This window comes from Hypanus sabinus, chromosome 8 (assembly GCF_030144855.1).
Source record: "Hypanus sabinus isolate sHypSab1 chromosome 8, sHypSab1.hap1, whole genome shotgun sequence".
Taxonomy (NCBI): Eukaryota; Metazoa; Chordata; class Chondrichthyes; order Myliobatiformes; family Dasyatidae; genus Hypanus; species Hypanus sabinus.
In genome coordinates this window covers 19,692,112-19,712,604 of record NC_082713.1, presented here as the reverse complement: position 1 = coordinate 19,712,604, position 20,493 = coordinate 19,692,112, and the positions used below count along the sequence as shown (strand labels likewise).

Here is a 20,493-nt window from a genome sequence, read left to right as displayed (position 1 = left end):
CTCCCCTGCCTTCTCCCCATACCCCTTGATGCCCTGGCTAATCAAGAATCTATCTATTGCTACTTTAAATACACCCAATGACTTGGCCTCCAGAACTGTTCATGGCAACAAATTCCACAGATTTACCACCCTCTGACTAAAGAAATTTCTCCGCATCTCTGTTCTAAATGGACGTCCTTCAATCCTGAAGTTGTGCCCTCTTGTCCTAGAATCCCCTACCATGGGAAATAACTTTTCCATATCTAATCTGTTAAGGCCTTTTAAGATTTGGGATGTTTCTATGAGATCCCCCCTCATTCTCCTGAACTCCAGGGAATACAGTTCAAGAGCTGCCAAACGTTCCTCATACAGTCATACTTTCATTCCTGGAATCATTCTCGTGAATCTTTTAAGCCCTCTCTGAGCCAATGTCAGTATATCCTTTCTAAAATAAGGAGCCCAAAACTGCACACAATACTCCATGAGTGGACTCACGAGTTCCTTATAGAGCCTCAACATCATATCCCTGCTCTTATATTCTGTACCTCTAGAAATGAACGTCAGCAATGCACTCACTTTCTTCACAACCGACTCAACCTGGAGGTTAACCTTTAGGTATCCTGCACAAGGACTCTCAAGTCCCTTTGCATCTCTGCATTTTGAATTCTCTCCCCATCTAAATAATAGTCTGTCTGTTTATTTCTTCCACCAAAGTGCATGACCCTATACTTTCCTACATTGTATTTCATTTGCCATTTCTTTGCCCACTCCCCTAAACTATCTAAGTCTCTCTGCAGGCTCTCTGTTTCCTCAACACTACCCATTCTTCCACCTATCTTTGTATCATCAACAAATTTAGCCACAAATTCATTAATACCGTAGTCCAAATCATTGACATACATCGTAAAAAGCAGCAGTCCCAACAGCGAACTCCACTGGTAACCAGCAGCCAACCAGAATAAGATCCCTTTATTCGCACTCTCTGTTTTCTACTGACCAACCAATGCTCCTCCCTCGCTAGTAACTTCTCTGTAATTCCATGGGCTCTTATTTTGCTAAGCAGCCTCATGTGTGGCACCTTGTCAAAGGCCTTCTGAAAATCAAATGGAAACCACATCTACTGCATCTCCTTTGTCTACCCTGCTTGTAATTTCCTCAAAGAATTGCAGTAGGTTTGTCAGGCAGGATTTTTCTTTCAGAAAACCATGCTGGCTTTGGCCTATCTTGTCATGTGCCTCCAGGTACTCTGTAATCTCATCCCTAACAATCGATTCCAACAACTTCCCAACCACTGATGTCAGGCCAACAGGTCTATAGTTTCTTATTTGGAATATATCTGTTTTGCACTTCCCTCATTTTTTGCAGAAACTCCAGCCATTGCTGCTCTGCTGTCCTTCCTGCAAATGTCCCTTTCCAGTCAACTTCAGCCAGTTCCCCTCTCATGCCATTGTAATTTCCTTTGTTGCACTGAAGTACTGGCATATTGGATTTTATTTTTTCCCTCTCAAATTCCAATGTGAACTTGATCATATTGTGATTACTGTTCCCTAAGGGTTCCTTAACCTTAAGCTCTCTTATCACCTCCAGATCATTGCACAACACCCAATCCAGCAGAGCCGATCCCCTAATGGGCTCAACTACAAGCTGTTTTAAAAAGCCATCCTTTAGATATTCTACAAATTCTCTTTCTTGAGGTCCAGTACTGACCTGGTTTTCCCAATCCATTTTCATGTTAAAATCCCCATGACATTGCCTTTCTGACACGCCTTTACTATCTTATGCTATAATTTGTAATTCACATCCCGGCTGCAGTTTGGAGACCTGTATACAACTGCCATTAGGGTCCTTTTACCCCTGTCATTTCTTAACTCAACCCATAGAGACTCTACCCCTTCCAATCCTATGTCATCTCTTTCCAATGATTTAATATTTTTTATACACAGAGCCACACCACCCCCTCTGCCTACTAACCTATCTTTCTGATACACCGTATATCCTTGGACATTCAGCTCCCAATGGCAGCTATCCTTTAGCCAAGTTTCAGAGATGGCCACAACATCATATTTGCCAATCTGTAGCTGAATTTCAAGATCGTCCATTTTATTCCTTATGCTGTGTGCATTCAAATATAACACTTCCAGTCCAGTACTTGTTGCTTTCTGTTTTAACTGCACCACGCCTCTGTTGCCCTGTAACTCATGCCACTGGCTGTGATTAAGCCTCATCTCCTGCCTGTTCTTTCTATAACCTCTGTTGTATGCTATCTTTGATTTATTTCTGTTTACCCCTTCCTCAGCCTGATCACTCCAGTTCCCATCCCCCCTGCCAAATTAGTTTAAACCCGCGCTAACAGCCCTATTAAATGTGCCCACTATGATATTGGACCCCTTTGGGTTCAGGTGTAACCTGTCCTTTTTGTACAGGTCATACCTCCCCCAGAGGAGGCCCCAGTGATCCAGGAATCTGAAGCCCTGCCCCCTACACCAGTCTCTCAGCCACGTATTACTGTAATATGCTTGATCATGCTATTCTTGTGCTTGTTAGCACGTGGCACAGGCAGCAATCCTGAGATTACTACCCTGAAGGTCCTGCTTTTCAGCTTCCTACCCATCTCCTGAATTCGCTCTTCAGGACCTCTCCCTTTTTCTAGAGGGTGACTTCTGACTGTTCACCCTCTCCCTTCAGAATACTCTGCACCCGATCTGAGACATCCCGTACCCTAGCACCTGGGAGGCAACACACAGTGTGGGTATCTCTATTAGGCTGACAGAACCTTCTGTCTGTTCCCCTCACTATGGAATCCCCTATGACTACTACATTCCTCTTCTTCTGTCCCTTCGACACCAAGGAACCAGGCTCGGTCCCAGAGACCAGATCACTGTGGTCGTCCTCTGTCAGGTCATCCCCCACAATGGCAAGCAAAACAAGATAACAGTTACTGAGAGGGATGGCCACAGGAGTGCTCTACTATCTGAGCTCTTCCCAACCCTTCCCTGACAGTCACACACTTAGCTAACTCCTGCAGCCTCAGAGTGACTAACTCTGTGTAGCTCCTCTGTATCTCTTGTTCACTCTCTCTTGTAAGCTGTAGGTCATCAAGCCTCAGCTGTCTCCTATCAGATTGCTTCTTCTTCAGCCCTTTACCTTTTCCACCAATCACCTTGCAGATTCTCATTTCATCCACCCTGCCTTCACCAATCACCTGCCACCTTGTTATTCTGGCTTCTTCCTCCTTCCTTTCCATCAGAATGAAGGGTCTCGATCCAAAATATCTACTGTTTATTACCCTCTATAAATGCCAACTGACTTGCTGAGTCTCTCCAGCATGTTGTGTGTGTTGCTCTGTAATTTATATTATGTTTACACCTATAATTATGTGTGCATGATTGATGTTTTACCATCTTAGAAAAACAGAAGCTGTCATCCGTTAGATGGGGGCATAGGAACACTGGGAAATCCTGGATATTTTGAACGTTGAAGATACTCCCTTCGACTATTGCAAATACACCGGTAAATCTGTTACCACCAGCACCAAATAGGCCAAGGTCAGCAGACAAACTGGAACCTGCACAGGACCCCTGCAAGTCCCACTCCCTGTTCTGATCTTTTAGAAAGAAGAAGATAAAGATTTCCTTTGATTGCCACATACAGCAACATTCCAAAGTTAAAAGTAAATTTATTATCAAAGTACACAATCATTATCCCTGTGTGCCGTGTTGTATGACGTGGGCGATCGTGGTCTCTCCATGACCATGATTGTTCTTGGCAAATTTTTCTTCTGGACAGTGTCTTTACAGGACAGGCGACCCCCAGCCATTATCAATACATTTCAGATTGCCTGCCTGGCGTCAGTGGCCGCATAACCAGGAGTTGTGATATGCACCGGCTGCTCATACGACCATCCGCCACCTGTTCCCATAGCTTCATGTGACCCTAATAGGGGGGCTAATCAGGTGCTACATCTTGCCTAAAGGTGACCTGCAGTCTAGCAGATGGAAGGAGCGCCTTACACCATCTTTGGTAGAGACGTATTTCCACCCTACCACCCAAATCAAAGAACATACATGTCACTATATACAATGCTGAGATCCATTTTCTTGTGGGCAGTCACAATATATACAAGAAACTCAGTAGAATCAGTGGAAGACCACACATAACAGGATGGACAACAACCAATGTGCAAAAAAACCCCCACGAATACAAGAAGTCGAAAGTACATTGCTGAAAGGGAAATCACAGGTTGCAGATTGCAGTGAGAGTAATTCTGAAGATGTATACTTAGAGGTTTTGTAGACAGCCTGCTACACTGCTGTGGTTCACCAGCGCCATCTTTAACTTTGAGTCAGATCAAGTCAGCAAGGATTGCGCTGGGCAGCCTGCGAGTGTCAGCATGCTTCCGGCACCAACATGGCATGGCCACAACTCAGTATCCCTAATCCGTGGGTCTTCGGAATGTGTGAGGAAACCAGAGCGCTGGGTGGAAACCCACGTGGTCGTGGGGAGAAGGTACAAACACCTTACAGACAGTGGCAGGAATCGAACCCCGACCTTAAAGCTGGTGCTGTAAAGTGGTGTACTGACATAAATAATTGAATCTTCGTTGCTGTTTACTCTACTGCCTAGAAATCCCCACCCAACATCACAGTGAAAGTACCTTCGAAAGACCAATTGCAACAGGTCAAGGAAGCTGCTCTCTTCCACCTTCTCAAGGGCAAGTAGGGAGCAAGTGATGGCTTTGCCAGTGATGGCCACAGCCTGTAATGTTAACAAGAAATTCCCATCCACTGAATGGATGGGAGATTGTTTGGGGCACTCGGGCCATTTTCCTGGTTTATACAATTCTAGTGTAACACCTTGGGAAAGGTTTCTCTGCTAATATAATGGTCTTTCCATAGGAGCAGTGTTTGGGTTATGGTTAGAGATAATGGGTGCTTTGGAATGTGAGCTGGGTCCTTTGTCCAGCGGGAGATACTGGAGAGAACCAGTCATAGGATTTGACCCGGTGGGGCAACCGTGATTCGATGCAGAAAGTGCCACGGTTGACTTAGGATTGGTGAATATTACTTTTGGAAAAGCTGAGCTCCACCTTGTGCACATTTGCCTTTAATTATACTGGGCTCTTTATGTTTTTTTCTTTACTAACCCTTCAGTTAAGATTCATAAGTATAATTCCTTTAGTCATACGCAGGCTGCTGTCTGTTATTTCTTGGCACTGAGTGAAACGGTAGCAAATCACACAGCATCCACACAAAGTGGGGTTTGGGTGGGAAAGTCATCTCAATACCCTAGACTTCCACAGCCCAGGGAACCAGCAGGTTTTCACTAGTCTGATGGTTCCACTTGAAATAAAAATCTCACCTATGTTTTGTCCTTCTGTGCCCATAAACGTGCTTACAGTGAAATGCATTTTCCATCTTGAGCAGTCTGCCAGTCGTATCTTTGTCCTTAGCAACACACACAAACTGTTGAAGGAATTCAGCAGGTCAAGCAGCAACTTTGGAGGGAAATGAACAGTCGACATTCCGGGCCAAGACCCTTCATTGGGACTGTCTTGCTTATTATGTCCTTGTACTGGCATACTATGTACTCCTCTGGATTAACTAACACCTGGTTAACATTGGTCTTTTCAAGCATCATTTGAATTATATCGTCAACCCATTTCATCATGTGTCTCTCAAGATAAAGGTAAAAATCGGAAGTTAATTTTGGTGACTGTATTCTCTGCTCTGCCCGTATTTTAGCATTGAATGTGTGTTCTGTTTCTTTAGCTGGTGGCATCGATCGTGTTCATCAGTTTTGGTGTAGTGGCGTCTTTCTGTTGTGCCATTGTTGATGGTGTATTTGCTGCCAGACATATTGTGAGTATAATTTTTTCTATTGATTGCTCTTTTGCCAAAGAGATTCAATGTTAATTAGCTTTGTCTGTTCTCATACAACCCAATGCATTAAGTGATTTCATAATTTGGTGACTTTTAAACACTTGGCTCTTAAGAATACTAACACACAGTGACAGAACAACTTGGAAAAATCAGTTTCTCATATACTTTATGATTTGCATGTTTTATGAAGCAGCCTGACTCCAAGAGCCTGTGGCCCATGTGGCAATATTCCTGCCAAGTGACTAGATGAAAAAGTTCTCAGTTTTGTGCATTGGTAACTCTAATGTCTCTCTTCCCCCCCCCCCCTCTCTCTCTCTCTCTCTCTCTCTCTCTCCTCTCCCCCTCTCTCCCTTCCCCCTCTCTCCCCTCCCCTTCCCCTCCTTCTCTCCCTCTCCATCTCTTTCTCACCCTCTCCTGCTATCACTCTCTCATTCTCTCTTTTGCTCTCCTCCTCTCTCCACCCCCCCATCCCTCTCTCCCTCCCTCCCTCACTGTCACGCTCTCTCTCTCACTCTTTCTCCTTCCCTCCCTCTCTTCCTATCACCCTCTCATTCTGTCCCCTCTCTCTGTTTCTCTCATTATATTTTGTCCTTGTATACTGCATAGAGCCCTTTCTAGAGGCAAAACACTTTTTTCATACATCTATTATGTGGACTTGGGATGTTCGTTATTTTACTTAAACTAATCTCAGTCGAAGGAATCATCTGATCTGTACTTGTTTACCTCTTTGACTTCCTATATGGTATGTCTTTTCATACACATCGTCCAATGATTGTTGATCTGCTTAAATGTGTTGATGTTATACAAGATATTTACGATAAAACAACAGTTGCAGGACGATCAGTTATTAAAATGTAGATTGGAGGAGTAGATGAGTTTATTAATCAACAACAGCAGCTGGCCTTAGATACACCAGCCTGAATTCATATTCCACCACAAGATCACGATAGCAGGTGATCTAGTTATAATTTTTTGTTAGTTATCCGGAAACTGGCTTCTCATCTCCCTACATTAAAACCATCTATACTTCAGAAGTTCGTTATTGGCTGCTAAATGCATTAAGGGTTTCTGAAATTCTAAAATCTTCCGCCACCTCCTACGGGATCCAACGTATAATCCTCCATAACTTCTGCCACCTCCTACAGGATCCCACCACCAACCACATCTTCCCCTCCCCCCCATTCTCGGCTTTCCGCAAAGATCGCTCCCTACGCGGCTCCCTTGTTGATTCATCCCTCCCCACCAACCTCCCTCCGGGCACTCATCCCTGCAAACGGAAGAAGTGCTACACCTGCCCCCACGCTTCTTCCCTCACCACCATCCCAGCCCCCAGACAGTCCTTTCAAGTGAGGCACCACTTCACCTGCGAGTCAACTGGGGTGATATACTGTATCTGGTGCTCCCGATGTGGCCATTTATACATTGGGGAGACCCGCCACAAACTGGGAGACCGTTTCACCAAACACCGGCGCTCAGTCCTCCAGCAGTGGCGGGATCTCCCTGTGGCTACACACTTCAATTCCACAGACCACTCCCATTCCGATATGTCTGTCCACGGCCTCCTCTACCGTCAAGATGAGGCCACATGCAGGTTGATGAAGCAATACCTTATCTCCTGCCATGAACATCCAACTCACAGACCTCCGTTGATACCCCTGCCCTCCCACCCTATCCCTATCTATAATTTTGGTCCGGTTCTCTTTCTATCTCTTTTTCCCCCCCTCACTATAATCTCACCCCAGCCCTACCTTTCTTTCTCTTTTATTTCCCATAATTCTCCACCTTCCCCCAGCCCATTTCCCTCCAGCCTATCACTTCCCAGCTCTCTATTTCATCCCCCCTCGACCATCCCATGTTACTTCACTCCTGATGAAGGGTTTCGGCCCGAAACGTCGTCACTACCTCCTCCCATAGATGCTGTCTGGCCTGCTGAGTTCTGTCAGCATTTTGTGTTTTTATTTATTTCCAGCATCTGCAGATTCACTCATGTTGCCTTTGGATTCTAAAATAGGTTTTGTTACCCAGAACCAGGCCAATCACTACTTTTTCCCCAGAGATGTTCGGATATATTGCTTGAAGAAAGCAAGTTACAAACTGATCCATTTTATTTTATCGAGATACAACATGGAATAGGCCCCTCTGGCCCGTCAAGCCCCACTACCCAGCAACCCCCGACTTAACCGTAGCCTAATCACAGGACAATTTACAATTAACCCCTACTAACCATTACGTGTGGAGGAAACCTTTGTGGTCATGGGGAAAACGAACAAACCCCTTATAGACATTGAACCCGAATCACTGAAACTCTAAAGCATTGTGCTAACCATTACACCACTGTGCCTCCCCTAGGATTAGGATTATGATTTTCATTTCTCTGTTTCCTCTATTCACATCCCAGTCAATGAGTTCATGATCCAAATCCCCTCAAACAATAGTTACTCATTCATATTTTACTCATTTTGCTTTCCTTTTCTCTCCCCATCTTTCCTAGCAATCCTTACTAACAACAGACTGTACTTGAGAATAATGCTCAAATACAAACTGAAAATGCTATCAATACTTAACATGTCAGGCAGCATCTATGGAGAGAGGCAGAGTTACATTTTAGGCCGATTGCTCTTCATCATTACTGGGAGTGGTTCTATGAAAGTTGAAGTATAGTATTACTGGAGTGACCTGCAGACTCTTGCTTCAGAGTCCTGGTTCAGCTGTGTTGATGTTGCAGCATTTTGGTGCATTGAACTGTAGCCCCCTGGTAACCCTCAGGCTCGCTCAGCTCACTTCTGTCTAGGGGAAGCAGCCTTCGGCCCCGCCAAACTGGGCAATCAGCTTGTGTAGACGCTGTGTGATGTCCCCACCACGCCCAATAACAGACAGTACACCATATGTGATTAAATGATTACACTTTATAGATCTTACTGGAACTATGTACTTAACAGAGATATAATATAAAAGGAAAAGTAAAAGGTGCGAACTTATCAAAGTCCAACCACTTCATGCACAACCGTTGGAGCTCAGTTAATGAAGACTTCTTGCCACCATTCGATCCCCTCCAACCTCCTCGACCCGCCACCTGGGACCAACAATGGTGGTCGACCAGACACTCCACACAAATCTGTCCTTGTCTCCTCTCCTCACCGAAAACCCGGGGCCTGGGACTCCCGCTGGGGGTCCGTTCTGTCACCCAGCTTACAACATCGCGTCTTCTCCCCCAACCCCCTTGCGCAGTCTCCCCCAAAGTCCACCCAACACTAGCTTACAGACCCACAAGAAAGACCCAATTGGTTAACAAACAAATACAATTCCCGCTATCAGTAATTATAACCCAACCAAACTGCGAGAGAAAGCACTCCCTGACCAGTTAGCATAACAAAGAAGCATTTTTACTTCTAACAAACAAAGAAGCCATTTTGATTAACACACACAGTAACATAAAGGAAGAAGAAACCCCCTCACAGAACTATGAGAAGCCAATGTGTTAATGGTTAGTTGGGTGTAATTGGGTGGGTCAGACTCAGTGGGCTGGAAGTGCTTGTTACCATGCTGAGTCTGCAAATAAAATTAAATATCACTATCAGTACTGCTGAATCAAGACTGGCCCCGAAACCTGAAAACATTTGGGGGACCGTTTATAGACGTGAATGCCGTTTTCTTTTGTTCATCAGAAGATCAGCCATTGCTGATAAATTTGAGGACTCACCTGGATAGAGCTTGTTAAAAACTGATGAATTAATAAAAGAATTTCTGGAGAAGTCTTGGGTAGTGATGTCTCTTATCTAAAGAGGGAAAAGCATAGAAAATTGCTGGTAAAGTTACTCCAGAATTGGATTAATGTTTGATAAAACTAGAAAATTAAGTTTGGATGTATAACATTAAGTTCACTAGCTGAAGTTTTAAACATTTCCATTAGCATGTAATATATGTTCGGTTTAATGTTGTAAGCATTATTATTTTGGGATAAATAACAGTGGGAGAAGGTATAAATACCAGTCGGGCAGATTGGTGTGTTATACTACAATTCTCTGATGTTCTGTACATCTGGTTCCTAACCCTGTGATGAGGCAGCTGGCAAATTTATGCACTAGTAACACGTTTGTTTGCCTCTGCTCTGACTGGGGCAATCATTTACCCGTGCACTGTACTGAAATCGTTTCAAATAACAAGCCATATATTTATTATCATGCAGAACGTACATTGCTTCCAGCTTTCATATTTTCACATTTTCTGTTTGATTCAAAGTTCAAAGTCAGTTATTTTCAAAGTAACATAAACTGTATGTCACCATTTCCTTGCGGGCATACTGAATAAATCCATAATAGAATAATAACTAAAATGGAATCAATGAAAGACCATTCCAACCTGGGCTTTCATCCAGTCTGCAAAAGACAACGAACTATGCATGTACAAAAGGAAGGAAATAATAATGATGATGATGATGATGATGATGATGATGATGATAATAATAATAATAATAATAATAATAATGAATAAGCAATAAATATAGAGAGCATGAAATGAAGAGTCCTTGAAAGTGAGTCCATAGGTTGTGGGAAATTTCAATGATGGAGCAGGTGAAGTTGAGTGAATTTCAATAGTTCCTTTAATATATGCAATATACAATCTGAAATTCGTGTTCTTTGCAGACATACACAAAAACAGTGCCCCAAAGAATGAGTGACAGTAAACACTTTAAAACCCCAAAGCCCCCCCTACTCACCTCTCCAATGCACAAGCAGCAGCAATGACCCCCTCCTTCCCCGATTACTTCAGCAAAAGAATCAGCACCCTCCACCCACCAAACAATAGCAAAGTCCTCAAGAAAGGACATGGTCTGCAGAACAACATAAAATAATCATACACCCAACAATTCGACATGCCACAGGCTCTCTCTCACTCTCTCTCTCCCTAATAAAGGGGCAGAGAGGTATCCCCTTTTACAGCGAGAGGGGAGACAAACAAAGACAAACAATTCGCTGATTCTGGTGTTAAAAATCTGCCATGTTGCTTTTTCTCTGAGTTCTCCGACTTGAGAATCGACAACAAACTCTTCTCCACCAATGAGAGAAAGAGAGAGCGTGATTCACTGAGTACAGAGCCCCCGACTGCTGATCCAATGTTCCCGATGTTTCGTTTTCTCCCGTGATGCTTCATTCGATGGCACCGGCGTAGAATCGACTCGACCCCAGGGCCACAAACCCCAAGCGTGTGCTTGCCTTCTAGGCTGCGTCCTTGGGATATTGAAAAACGGCCAGTCGATGAGCCCCGGGAAAAGGTCACACTGCCACAAAGAACCAAAGATTGAGTGTAACTCTAGGTCAGGGTCTTCGACAGAACCACTTCCATATTGAAAAGGAAAAGAGACATAGAAAATGTACCCCCTTTGGTTCAAGAGTCTGATGGTTGAAGGGTAATAACTGTTTCTGAACCTGGTGTTGTGAGTCCTCAGGCTCCTGTACCTTCCTCCTGATAGCAACAGTGAGAAGAGAGCATGACCAGGGTGGTGGGGGTCCCTAATGATGGATGCTGTTTTCACATAGAAACATAGAAAACCTATGGCACAATACAGGCCCTTTGACCCACAGAGTTGTGCCGAACATGACCCTACCTTAGAAATTACTAGGCTTACCCATAGCCCTCTATTTTTCTAAGCTCCATGTACCTATCCAAAAGTCTCTTAAAAGATCCTATCGTATCCACCTCCACCACCTCTACCATCCTGCAGCTGCATTTCATTCTGAGCGACACGTGTTTGAAAATACATTGCTAGTTGATTTACTGGCACTTTTCTCATCCATACCTCAAACGCGTTCAGCTCTGACACAATTGACAGTTGTTCTATTTTAAGATTAAGATTAAAGATTAGCTTTATTTGGCACATGTACAATGAAACATAACGTAGAGTAAAATGCATCCTTTGTGCAAAGACCACACAGTCTGAGGATGTGCTGTCAACGTGTCATCCCCACATCTTACTAACACTAACCCAATCACAAACGAGAAAATCTGCAGGTGCTGGAAATCCAAGCAACACACACAAAATGCTGGAGAAACTCAGCAGGTCAGGCAGCATCTGTGGAAATGAGTACGGTTGACGTTTCGGGCCGACGTTCTTCAGCAGGATTGGAGAGAAAAAGATGAGTAGAGTTAAAAGGTGGGGGGAGGGAGAGAGAAACACAAGGTGATAGGTGAAACTGGGAGGGGGAGGGGTGAAATAGGGAGCTGGGAAGTTGATGCGTGAAAGAGATACAGGGCTGGAGAATGGGGTCTGATAGAAGACAACAGAGGGCCATGGAAGAAAGGAAAGGGGGGGGGGAGCACCAGAGGAAGGAAATAATGTGAGAGAGGGAAAGGGGATGGGGAATGGTGAGGTAGGGCAATACCAGAAGTTTGAGAAATCGATGTCCATGCCATTAGGTTGGAGGCTACCCAGACGGAATATAAGGTGTTGTTCCTCCAACCTGAGTGTGACCTCATCATAACAGGAGAGGAGGCCATGGATCAACATATTGGAATGGGAATACTACTCGTCGTCTTTTTTTCCCCAGTCCTTCCGAAGAGTGTCGGCCTAAAACATTGACTGTACTTTTTTCCATAGACACTGCCTGGCCTGCTGAGTTCCTCCAGCATTTTGTGAGTGTAGCACTAACCCGTATGTCTTTGGAATGCAGAAGGAAACCAGACTACCCGGATGAAACCCACAGGGTCATGGGGGGAAACGTTCAAACTCCCGACAGACAGGAGCAGGAATTGAACTCCAATCGGTGATCATTGCCATAGTCAAGTTTTACATTAACCGTTACAATGCCCAAAGTCTTGCATTATCTGAAAAGGTAGTGGGATGATCAGTGATTGGTTCAGTGGGTTTAAGAACAGCTGTCTACCTGCCAGACCCTTGAATCAGAACTGTCATTCAATTAGACTGTAGCTGATGTTTGTATAATTTATCTGCCAAGGTTCTATAATCCTTAACACTTATTTCTCACAAATAATTTTCAATTAACACTCCGGCATCTCAGTTTGAGAGAGAGTGAGACTTGCAAAGAAATACTTCCTGACTCCACTGAACAGCCTTCCTTCAATTTTAAGTTCATGACCCTAAATTGGATTGAACTGAGGAATCAATGTTAAACTACTCAATTTTAATACAGCACTGTGCAAAAGTCTTAGGCGTATATATATTTAGTTAGGATGCCAAAGACTTTTGCACAGTACGTTATGGTGGTTAAAATAGGAAGGTGGTTGGGAAACAGAAATAAGAGTACTTAACTTTGCATTAGCTCAGTAGTATTAAGTATTATTTGGTAACTGAGAAGACATAATATGCAGTACGGTGTAAAAGTCTTAGGCACCGGAACTATGTATATGTAACTATGACTTCTGTACAGTATTGTAGAGTCCTAAATCATACTAAATTAACATTCTGTCTGGAATAGATGTACTAATGCTGTTGGAAAGTTTGTCTGTGAAAGTGGTTTTGTAGAATAATAGACCATAAAATGCAGAACAGTACAGCATAGAGCAGGCCCTTCTGCCCATCATGTCTGTGTTGATCATGATACCAAATTAAATTTAACCCATCTGCCTACGCATGATCCATTTCCCTCCATCCCCAACATATGTCCAAATTTCTGCCTACATGCTTCATAATTTGTAAAATTTTATTTTCAAAGGTACAGCCCAGTAACAGGTCCTGTCAGCCCAACAAGCCCGTGACACCCAGATACAGCCATCCGATCGATTAATCTCCTAACTCATTGGACTGTGGGAGGAAACAGCAGCACCCAAAGGAACCCACATGGTCACAGGGAGAACGTACAAACTCCTTACAGACACTGGTGGGAATTGAACCTGGGTTGCTGGTGGTGTAAGAACATTACGCTAACTGCGGTGCTACACTACCGTAAATATTTCTACCCGGCGTGTAATACAATGATAGCTGTACATAACGGCATGCTAACAAGGGATTGCTAGGTAGGAAAAATAGGAATTATAAATACCAACCTATAATTAACAAACCCGGCTGTGAAAGGAGGAGAGTTGGGCGTGGGGCTAGCAAGCCCATGCTGTAAAAACCCAGAGCTACAGACTCACCAACAGAAGCTCCAAAGACCTCATCCTTGGGAGTGGAAGGAACTTCGGAGATGGGCTATGTCCAGGGTCAACTTGAAAGACTGGTGAGCTGCTATCTGCAGCCTTTGCCCCAGTATGGGTAATGGGGTTAACTAGATAACAGCTATAAATAGCAAGCAGATGGTGTCAGCAAATTCAAGGAGACGGTTCGCTCAAAAACTGGTGCAAACATGAGAAAACTACTGATGAAAATAGTAAATACGAGGAAATCTGCAGATGCTGGAAATTCAAACAACACACACAAAATGTTGGTGGAACACAGCAGGCCAGGCAGCATCTATAGGGAGAAGCGCTGTCGACGTTTCAGGCTGAGACCCTTTGTCAGGACTCGGTTAGTCCTGATTTAAGGTTTCAGCCGGAAACGCCGACAGTGCTTCTCCCTACAGATGCTGCCTGGCCTGCTGTGTTCCACCAGCATTTTGTGGATGAAAATAGTAGTTTTTCTATCAGCCCCTAAACCTGTAAAGTAAATAACTCTGAAAACCCAAAGGAGATCCAAGCTTTCGAGCAGCTGGTTTATTTTCTAAAGGATTTTGAGGCATATTTCATTCTGAACTTCTCATTTTTTTTCGGCAGTCTGCTGTGCGTCTTAGTATTCGAGTAGAATTCCTAGTTTCAAGAATCAAAAATCAGCATCATTCAACATATATATTTACAGGTGTGAGGAATTTCCTGAGCTATGTTGGCACGACTAGCAGGCAAAAACAATATTCAACAATTATAAAGAATTATATAAAATTAAAGTAAGAAGTTACAGTACAGAATAAAACGTGAATAAATACATAAATACCTTGCATGTATTTGCTAATATATACTAATATAGGTATTAGTAAAAGGGGATCATTGATTGATTGATCAATTAATTACTTTTGGTAACTAAATTATAAACTCCTGTCACTCATAAAAAAAAAATTTGATCACAAATATTTTTGCACTTGGGGGGTGGTTTGATGTTCTTGTTGCCATTTGGCCGATTTGAATTTTTTTGTATGTGAGAGGTTGATGTTTTTTTTTGAATGGCTTCCTTGGTTTTCTATGTTTCGTGGCTGTCAGGAGAAGGTGAATCTCAGACTTGTATACTGCATACATACTTTGTTAACAGTCATACCTTGAAATAAAGCCAACGTTCCCTCTAATTTTTCTTTAGAGCTGTGCAGACCAACCATTGCCCTGAGCAGGAAATTTTTACACGGGTTGAACACTGTGCAGCTCTTTAAAAGTCTTTTTTTTAATATGCATCCTATGAATATTTAGAATGAAAATTGAAGAATCACACACTTGTAATATATTATATATTAACTGAAGGGTATAATGAAAGAGTGTAACAAAGAAAATCTTTCAAGTTTCAGAAACTCTTTTTAGTTGCGTCCATTTTCAGCTGCGTGGCAACAAAGGCTATGTGTGTGCAACATTTCAGCTACTGCACGGTCGCACACCCGTGCATCTTAGAGGGAACAGTGAATACAGCAGATGATTTGTAGCCTCTTGACACTGGACTGATAGCTAAATAGTGTTCCTACAATTCAGTTGTGACCATAGGTATAAGTTATAGAATGGTACTTGGTGTGCTCACACACATGCCAAACCTTAGCCACTTTGAATGTTTATCATCAGTATGTGCTATGTCATATGACGTAGGCTATCATGGTCTTTTGACTATGACTGTTCTTGGCAAATTTTTCTACAGAAGTGGTTTGCCATTACCTTCCTCTGGGTAGTGCCTTTACACGATGTGTTACCCCAACCACTACCAATACTCTTCAGAGATTGTCTGCCTGGCATCTGTGGTCCCATAACCGGGACTTGTGATATGCACCATCTGCTCATACGACCATCGACCACCTGCTCCCGTGGCTTCATGTGACCCTGATCAGTGGCGGGGGAGGGCTAAGCAGGTGCTAAACTTTGCTCAAGGGTAACCTGCAGATTAGTAGAGGGAAGGAGTGCCTTACACCTCCTTTGGTAGAGACATATCTCCCCCCACCACCCAAAATGTTTATATGCTGCATAATTGCAGTCTTAATGAAAAGGGAAAGTAAAACAATTTTTATGCTTCCAACAGATGCATCACATGCATCCATCTAAAAGAGTAGTCTCAGTATTGATTTATTTCTCCTCCCTGTCTGTCAATGCACAGAAGAAATCTCAGGTCTGACCATAAGACATAGGAGCAGAATTAGACCATTTGGCCCATCGAGTCTGCTATACCATTCCAACTTGGCTGCTTTATAGTTCCTCTCAACCCCTTTTTCCTGCCTTTTCTCCATAACCATTGACGCCCTTACTAATCAAACACCTAACAATCTCTGTTTTAACTATATCCAGTGACTTGGTTTCCACAGCATTTTGTGGTAATGAATTCCACCAATTCAGCGCCCTCTGGTTAAAGAAATTCCGTACTGATCTGTATGTGCACAAACCATAAGTGCTCCAAAGTTCTGGGCACTTCTCCCAACTGCAAATGGTTGACTTGAAGAGAGAAATCTCTTGTGGCTCAGTATAGACATGACACACCACAAAGTTCAGTGGAATATTTAAATTTAAGTATATTTGTTTTAAGAAATGGACTCAAATGTTATTGGGTACAAACTTGTCTGTTTTAAGTGCAGAGATGTGCTTCGAAGTTTGACATGGTAATGCTGTCTTCCACTGCAGGACATCAGACCTTTCCATGCCGGGAGATGCCAGTATTATTCCAGTGGAACTCCATACCCTTCCGACGATTATAATGCAGAGGTATGTCTTCCAGCACTGGCTCGGCAATATTACTGAGGGTTGTGATCATTTTGCATAGCTATGCTTGTCTCTTCCTGCAGTTCCCACACAGCAAACCCAGGCATTCACCATCGTGCATCCAGACAGCTTTCATTTCTATTTGTCTCCTCGTATGTTTTTCAGCACACAGAGCGGTGGAGATGATTGTCCTCCATGAGGAGTCTGCAGTCGGTGAAAAGAATTGTGTTGAGGCAGATAGTGAGGAAGGGAGACTCCAGGCTGATCACTGCATGCAGCTCTGGTCATCGCTTTGTCCTCCTGCTACCACTTTTGCTTCCACAGCGACTGACACACTGATGCAGTAACCATCACCTCCCCAATACTGAAAATGCTGGCATGGATAGAAGTCTGAAACCTTATCCAGACCAGTCCAGATGTGAGTACAGTCCCCTGAATGTAGGCAACTCTCAGCTACCTGCTGAGTTAGCAAGCAATTCACTTCAGGAGCACAAAGGAATGGAGGCACAAGAGACTGCAGATGCAGTCTGGATCAGTACACAAAAAGCTGAAGGCACACATCAAGTCAGGCAACATTTAATGAGGGAAATGGACAGTCAATGTTTCGGGTCGAGACCTGGGCAGTCTAAATCAGGGGTTCCCAACCTTTTTTATGCCATGGACCAATACCATTAAGCAAGAGGTCCCATGGACCCCAGGTTAGGAATCCCTGGTCTTGAATGAAGAGCCTCAACCAAAATATTTTCTGTCCATTTCCCTCCATAGATGCTGATTGACACACTGAGTTCCTCCAGGTACATTTTGTGTTGCAGTAGATAATGTCCTTGAATTTATCTTTGACCTCTCCCTCTCCCTGACCTTTCCCTCCACATTCAACTTTCTATTTGTAGATGCTTCATTGATACTGTGATCTCCCCTCTATGTTACTCTCATTGACAGAAAAACAATTCCATGATTTGATGATCTCACTATCCACATCTTCAGAACCCACCTTCCAACCCCATTTCCTGCTCCATACTTACCAGGAAATTATTATTTTAATGATTTAGAGATACAGCACAATAACAAGTCCTTTTGGTCCAATAGGCTTGCCCCACATAATTACACCCATGTGACCAACAAGCCTACTAACACATACGTTTATGGAATGTGGAAGGAGATGGGCGAACCTGGAAGAAACTCACATGGTCACAAAGAGAACATACAGACTCCTCACAGGACTGTGGCGGAATTGAACCCAGGTTACTGGCACTGTAATAGTGTTAATTAACTGCTGTGCTACCATGTACCTGCAAAATATTTCAAGACACGTCCCATTCCCTAGAAGCTCCTCTGTTCACCACAATCCAAAGTCAAAGTAAATTTATTATCAACTTGCATATGTGTCACCATATACTACCCTGAGATTCATTTTCTTCTAGACATTCACAGTAGAACAATCAAAGAGAAACAAAGGTCTAACATACAACCAATGTGTAAATGATGATCTGTGCAGAAACAATAATAATGATAAAAAAAATAAGGAAATAATTAATTTCTGAGAGTATGAGTTGCAGTGTCCTTGAAATTGAGCCTGTAGGTTGTGCAGTCAGTTTAGAGTTGAGGTGAGTGAAGTTATCCACACTGGTTCAGGAGTCTTTTGACTGAAGGGTAATAGCTGTTCCTGATCCTGGTGGTGTGGGACGTAAATGCTCCTGTATCTCCTTCTCGATGGCAACAGCGTGAAGAGAGCATGACCTGGATGGTGGGGTCCTTGATGATGAATGCTGCTCTTTGTAGATGTGTCCAGTGGTGTCCACCTGACTCTTTGATCCACACACACTTATGATGCTATGTCACGTTGTGATCCTGTTGGCATGTGGACAGACATTGTAGAAAGAGGTATGAAGAGTGGCAGTGATTGTCCTGTCAATCCAGCGAGGTAATCGGAAGTGGAAGGTAGTACTCGACTTGAGAAGAGTGTCATGTTCTCCTCAGGAGAGGTCTGTTGGTAGGCTCTGAAGAGGTTGTAGAGGCTGATCCGGGATCTACATATTCCAGTGCAGGCAAGAGTAAGTGGTGACTGTGGCTGGTGGTTGAGTCTTTTGGCTGCTCAGTCCCTCCTTTCGCGGCTCCACATTCAGTGTGGCGCAGTGGATGTAGGCAGTGGTTTCTGAATGGGAAAAATGATGACAGGAACCAGTGAGGCAGCTCCGTTGCTGCTCACGGGGAGCGAAGGGTAAGATGAATAGCTCTTCCTGAGAGATGCAGAAATGGAGTGGGAAGCATTACACACAAAATGCTGGAGGAACTCAGCAGGCCAGGCAGCATCTAAGTACAGTTGACATTTCAGACCGAGACCCTTTGGAAGGACTCAGTGGAGTGGGGAAAATGGATTTATCCAAAGCCGGACTTGTGACCGGACAATTGAAAAGGGGAGTAAAGTAGCTGTGAGGAAGGGTTAAGAAGTGACACGATTGTTGATGGGAAAAGATGGGATAGGATAGACTGAACATGAAGATTTGAGAGAAAGAAAACAAACCACCAGTAATGTATTTGGATGCAGAGTAGCTTAAAAATTTGCATAGATTCAGCATGCTATGTAAAACTTTGGCAAAATTCTGTAGATGCACAGTGGGACTGGTTGCATCACAGCATGGCATGGGAACACCAACGCCCAGAAACAGAAGAGTCTACAGAAAATGGTGGATACAGCCCAGTCCATCACAAGCAAAGCTCTCCACCCAATGAGCACATCTACAAGGAGAGCAGCTACAAGAAAGCAGCACCCATCATCAAGGACTCACACCATCCATGGCCATGCTCTCTTCTCACTGCTGTTATCGGGCAGGAGGTACAGGAGCCTCGGGACCCATACCACCAGGTCCAGGAACCTACAACCATCTGGCTCCTGATCCAGCGTGGATAACTTCACTCACCTCAACTCTGAACTAATTCCACAATCTGTGGACTCACTTTCAAGGAATCCACAGCTCGTTTCTCAGTACTTTTTTTATTTGCACAATTTGTCTTACTTGCTCATTGGCTGTTTGTCAGTCTTTGTTATTTATAGATTTTCATAAATTCTATTTTTCAGTTTATGCCTCAAGAAGTTGAATCACAAGGTACTATGTGCTAACATACTTTGATGTACTTTGGTAATAAATTTACTTTGACTTTTGACTTTGATTTTCGTAAATATCCACGTATTGCATAAGGACGCGACACCCTCAGATGAACAGCATGAAAGTGAAAGAACTTGCAGGATTTGAAATATAATATTTCAAATCCTGAAGTTTAGCACTCAGAGTCATAATGAATGCGCTGCTAAAGCTTTTTTGGTTTTAATTTTGAAGAGGCATTGATGATTTCAGCCACACACTGAACATCATAGGAAAAACTTAGCACATCACAGTACATCATAGGCAGGACAGCAGTGTAGCGATTAGCCCAAAGCTTTACCCCAAATGTCTGCTGTAAGATCAGGGTTCGACTCACAACATCGTCTGTAAGGAGTTCGTACCTTCTCCCTGTGACTCCATGGATTTCCTTCAGGTGTTCCGGGTTCCTCCCACATTACCGTGAGGTTAACGAGTTGTGGACATGCTAGGGCTAGTTGTGGGCTGCCCAGCACAAGCCTCACTGATTTGATTTGATGCAAATGACACATTTCACTCTACTGTGTCCAGTGCTCCAGGTGCGGCCTCCTCTACACCGGTGTGACCCATCGTAACTTGGGGGACAGCTCCATCAAGCACCTCCACTCCATCTGCCAAAAGCAGAACTTTCCGGT

General features: G+C 43.6%; 1 protein-coding gene across 2 annotated transcripts in view; it reads left to right on the top strand.

Annotated features, from left to right (window-relative positions):
• tmem255a (transmembrane protein 255A) overlaps window positions 1–20,493 on the top strand; it is a 106,485-nt gene that overhangs the window by 44,817 nt on the left and 41,175 nt on the right. For both annotated transcript variants that reach the window (XM_059976785.1, XM_059976786.1), the window contains exons 4-5: window positions 5,748–5,837; window positions 16,644–16,724. In XM_059976785.1, coding sequence (XP_059832768.1) covers window positions 5,748–5,837; window positions 16,644–16,724 — 171 coding nt within the window. The remainder of the gene's footprint in view (window positions 1–5,747; window positions 5,838–16,643; window positions 16,725–20,493) is intronic.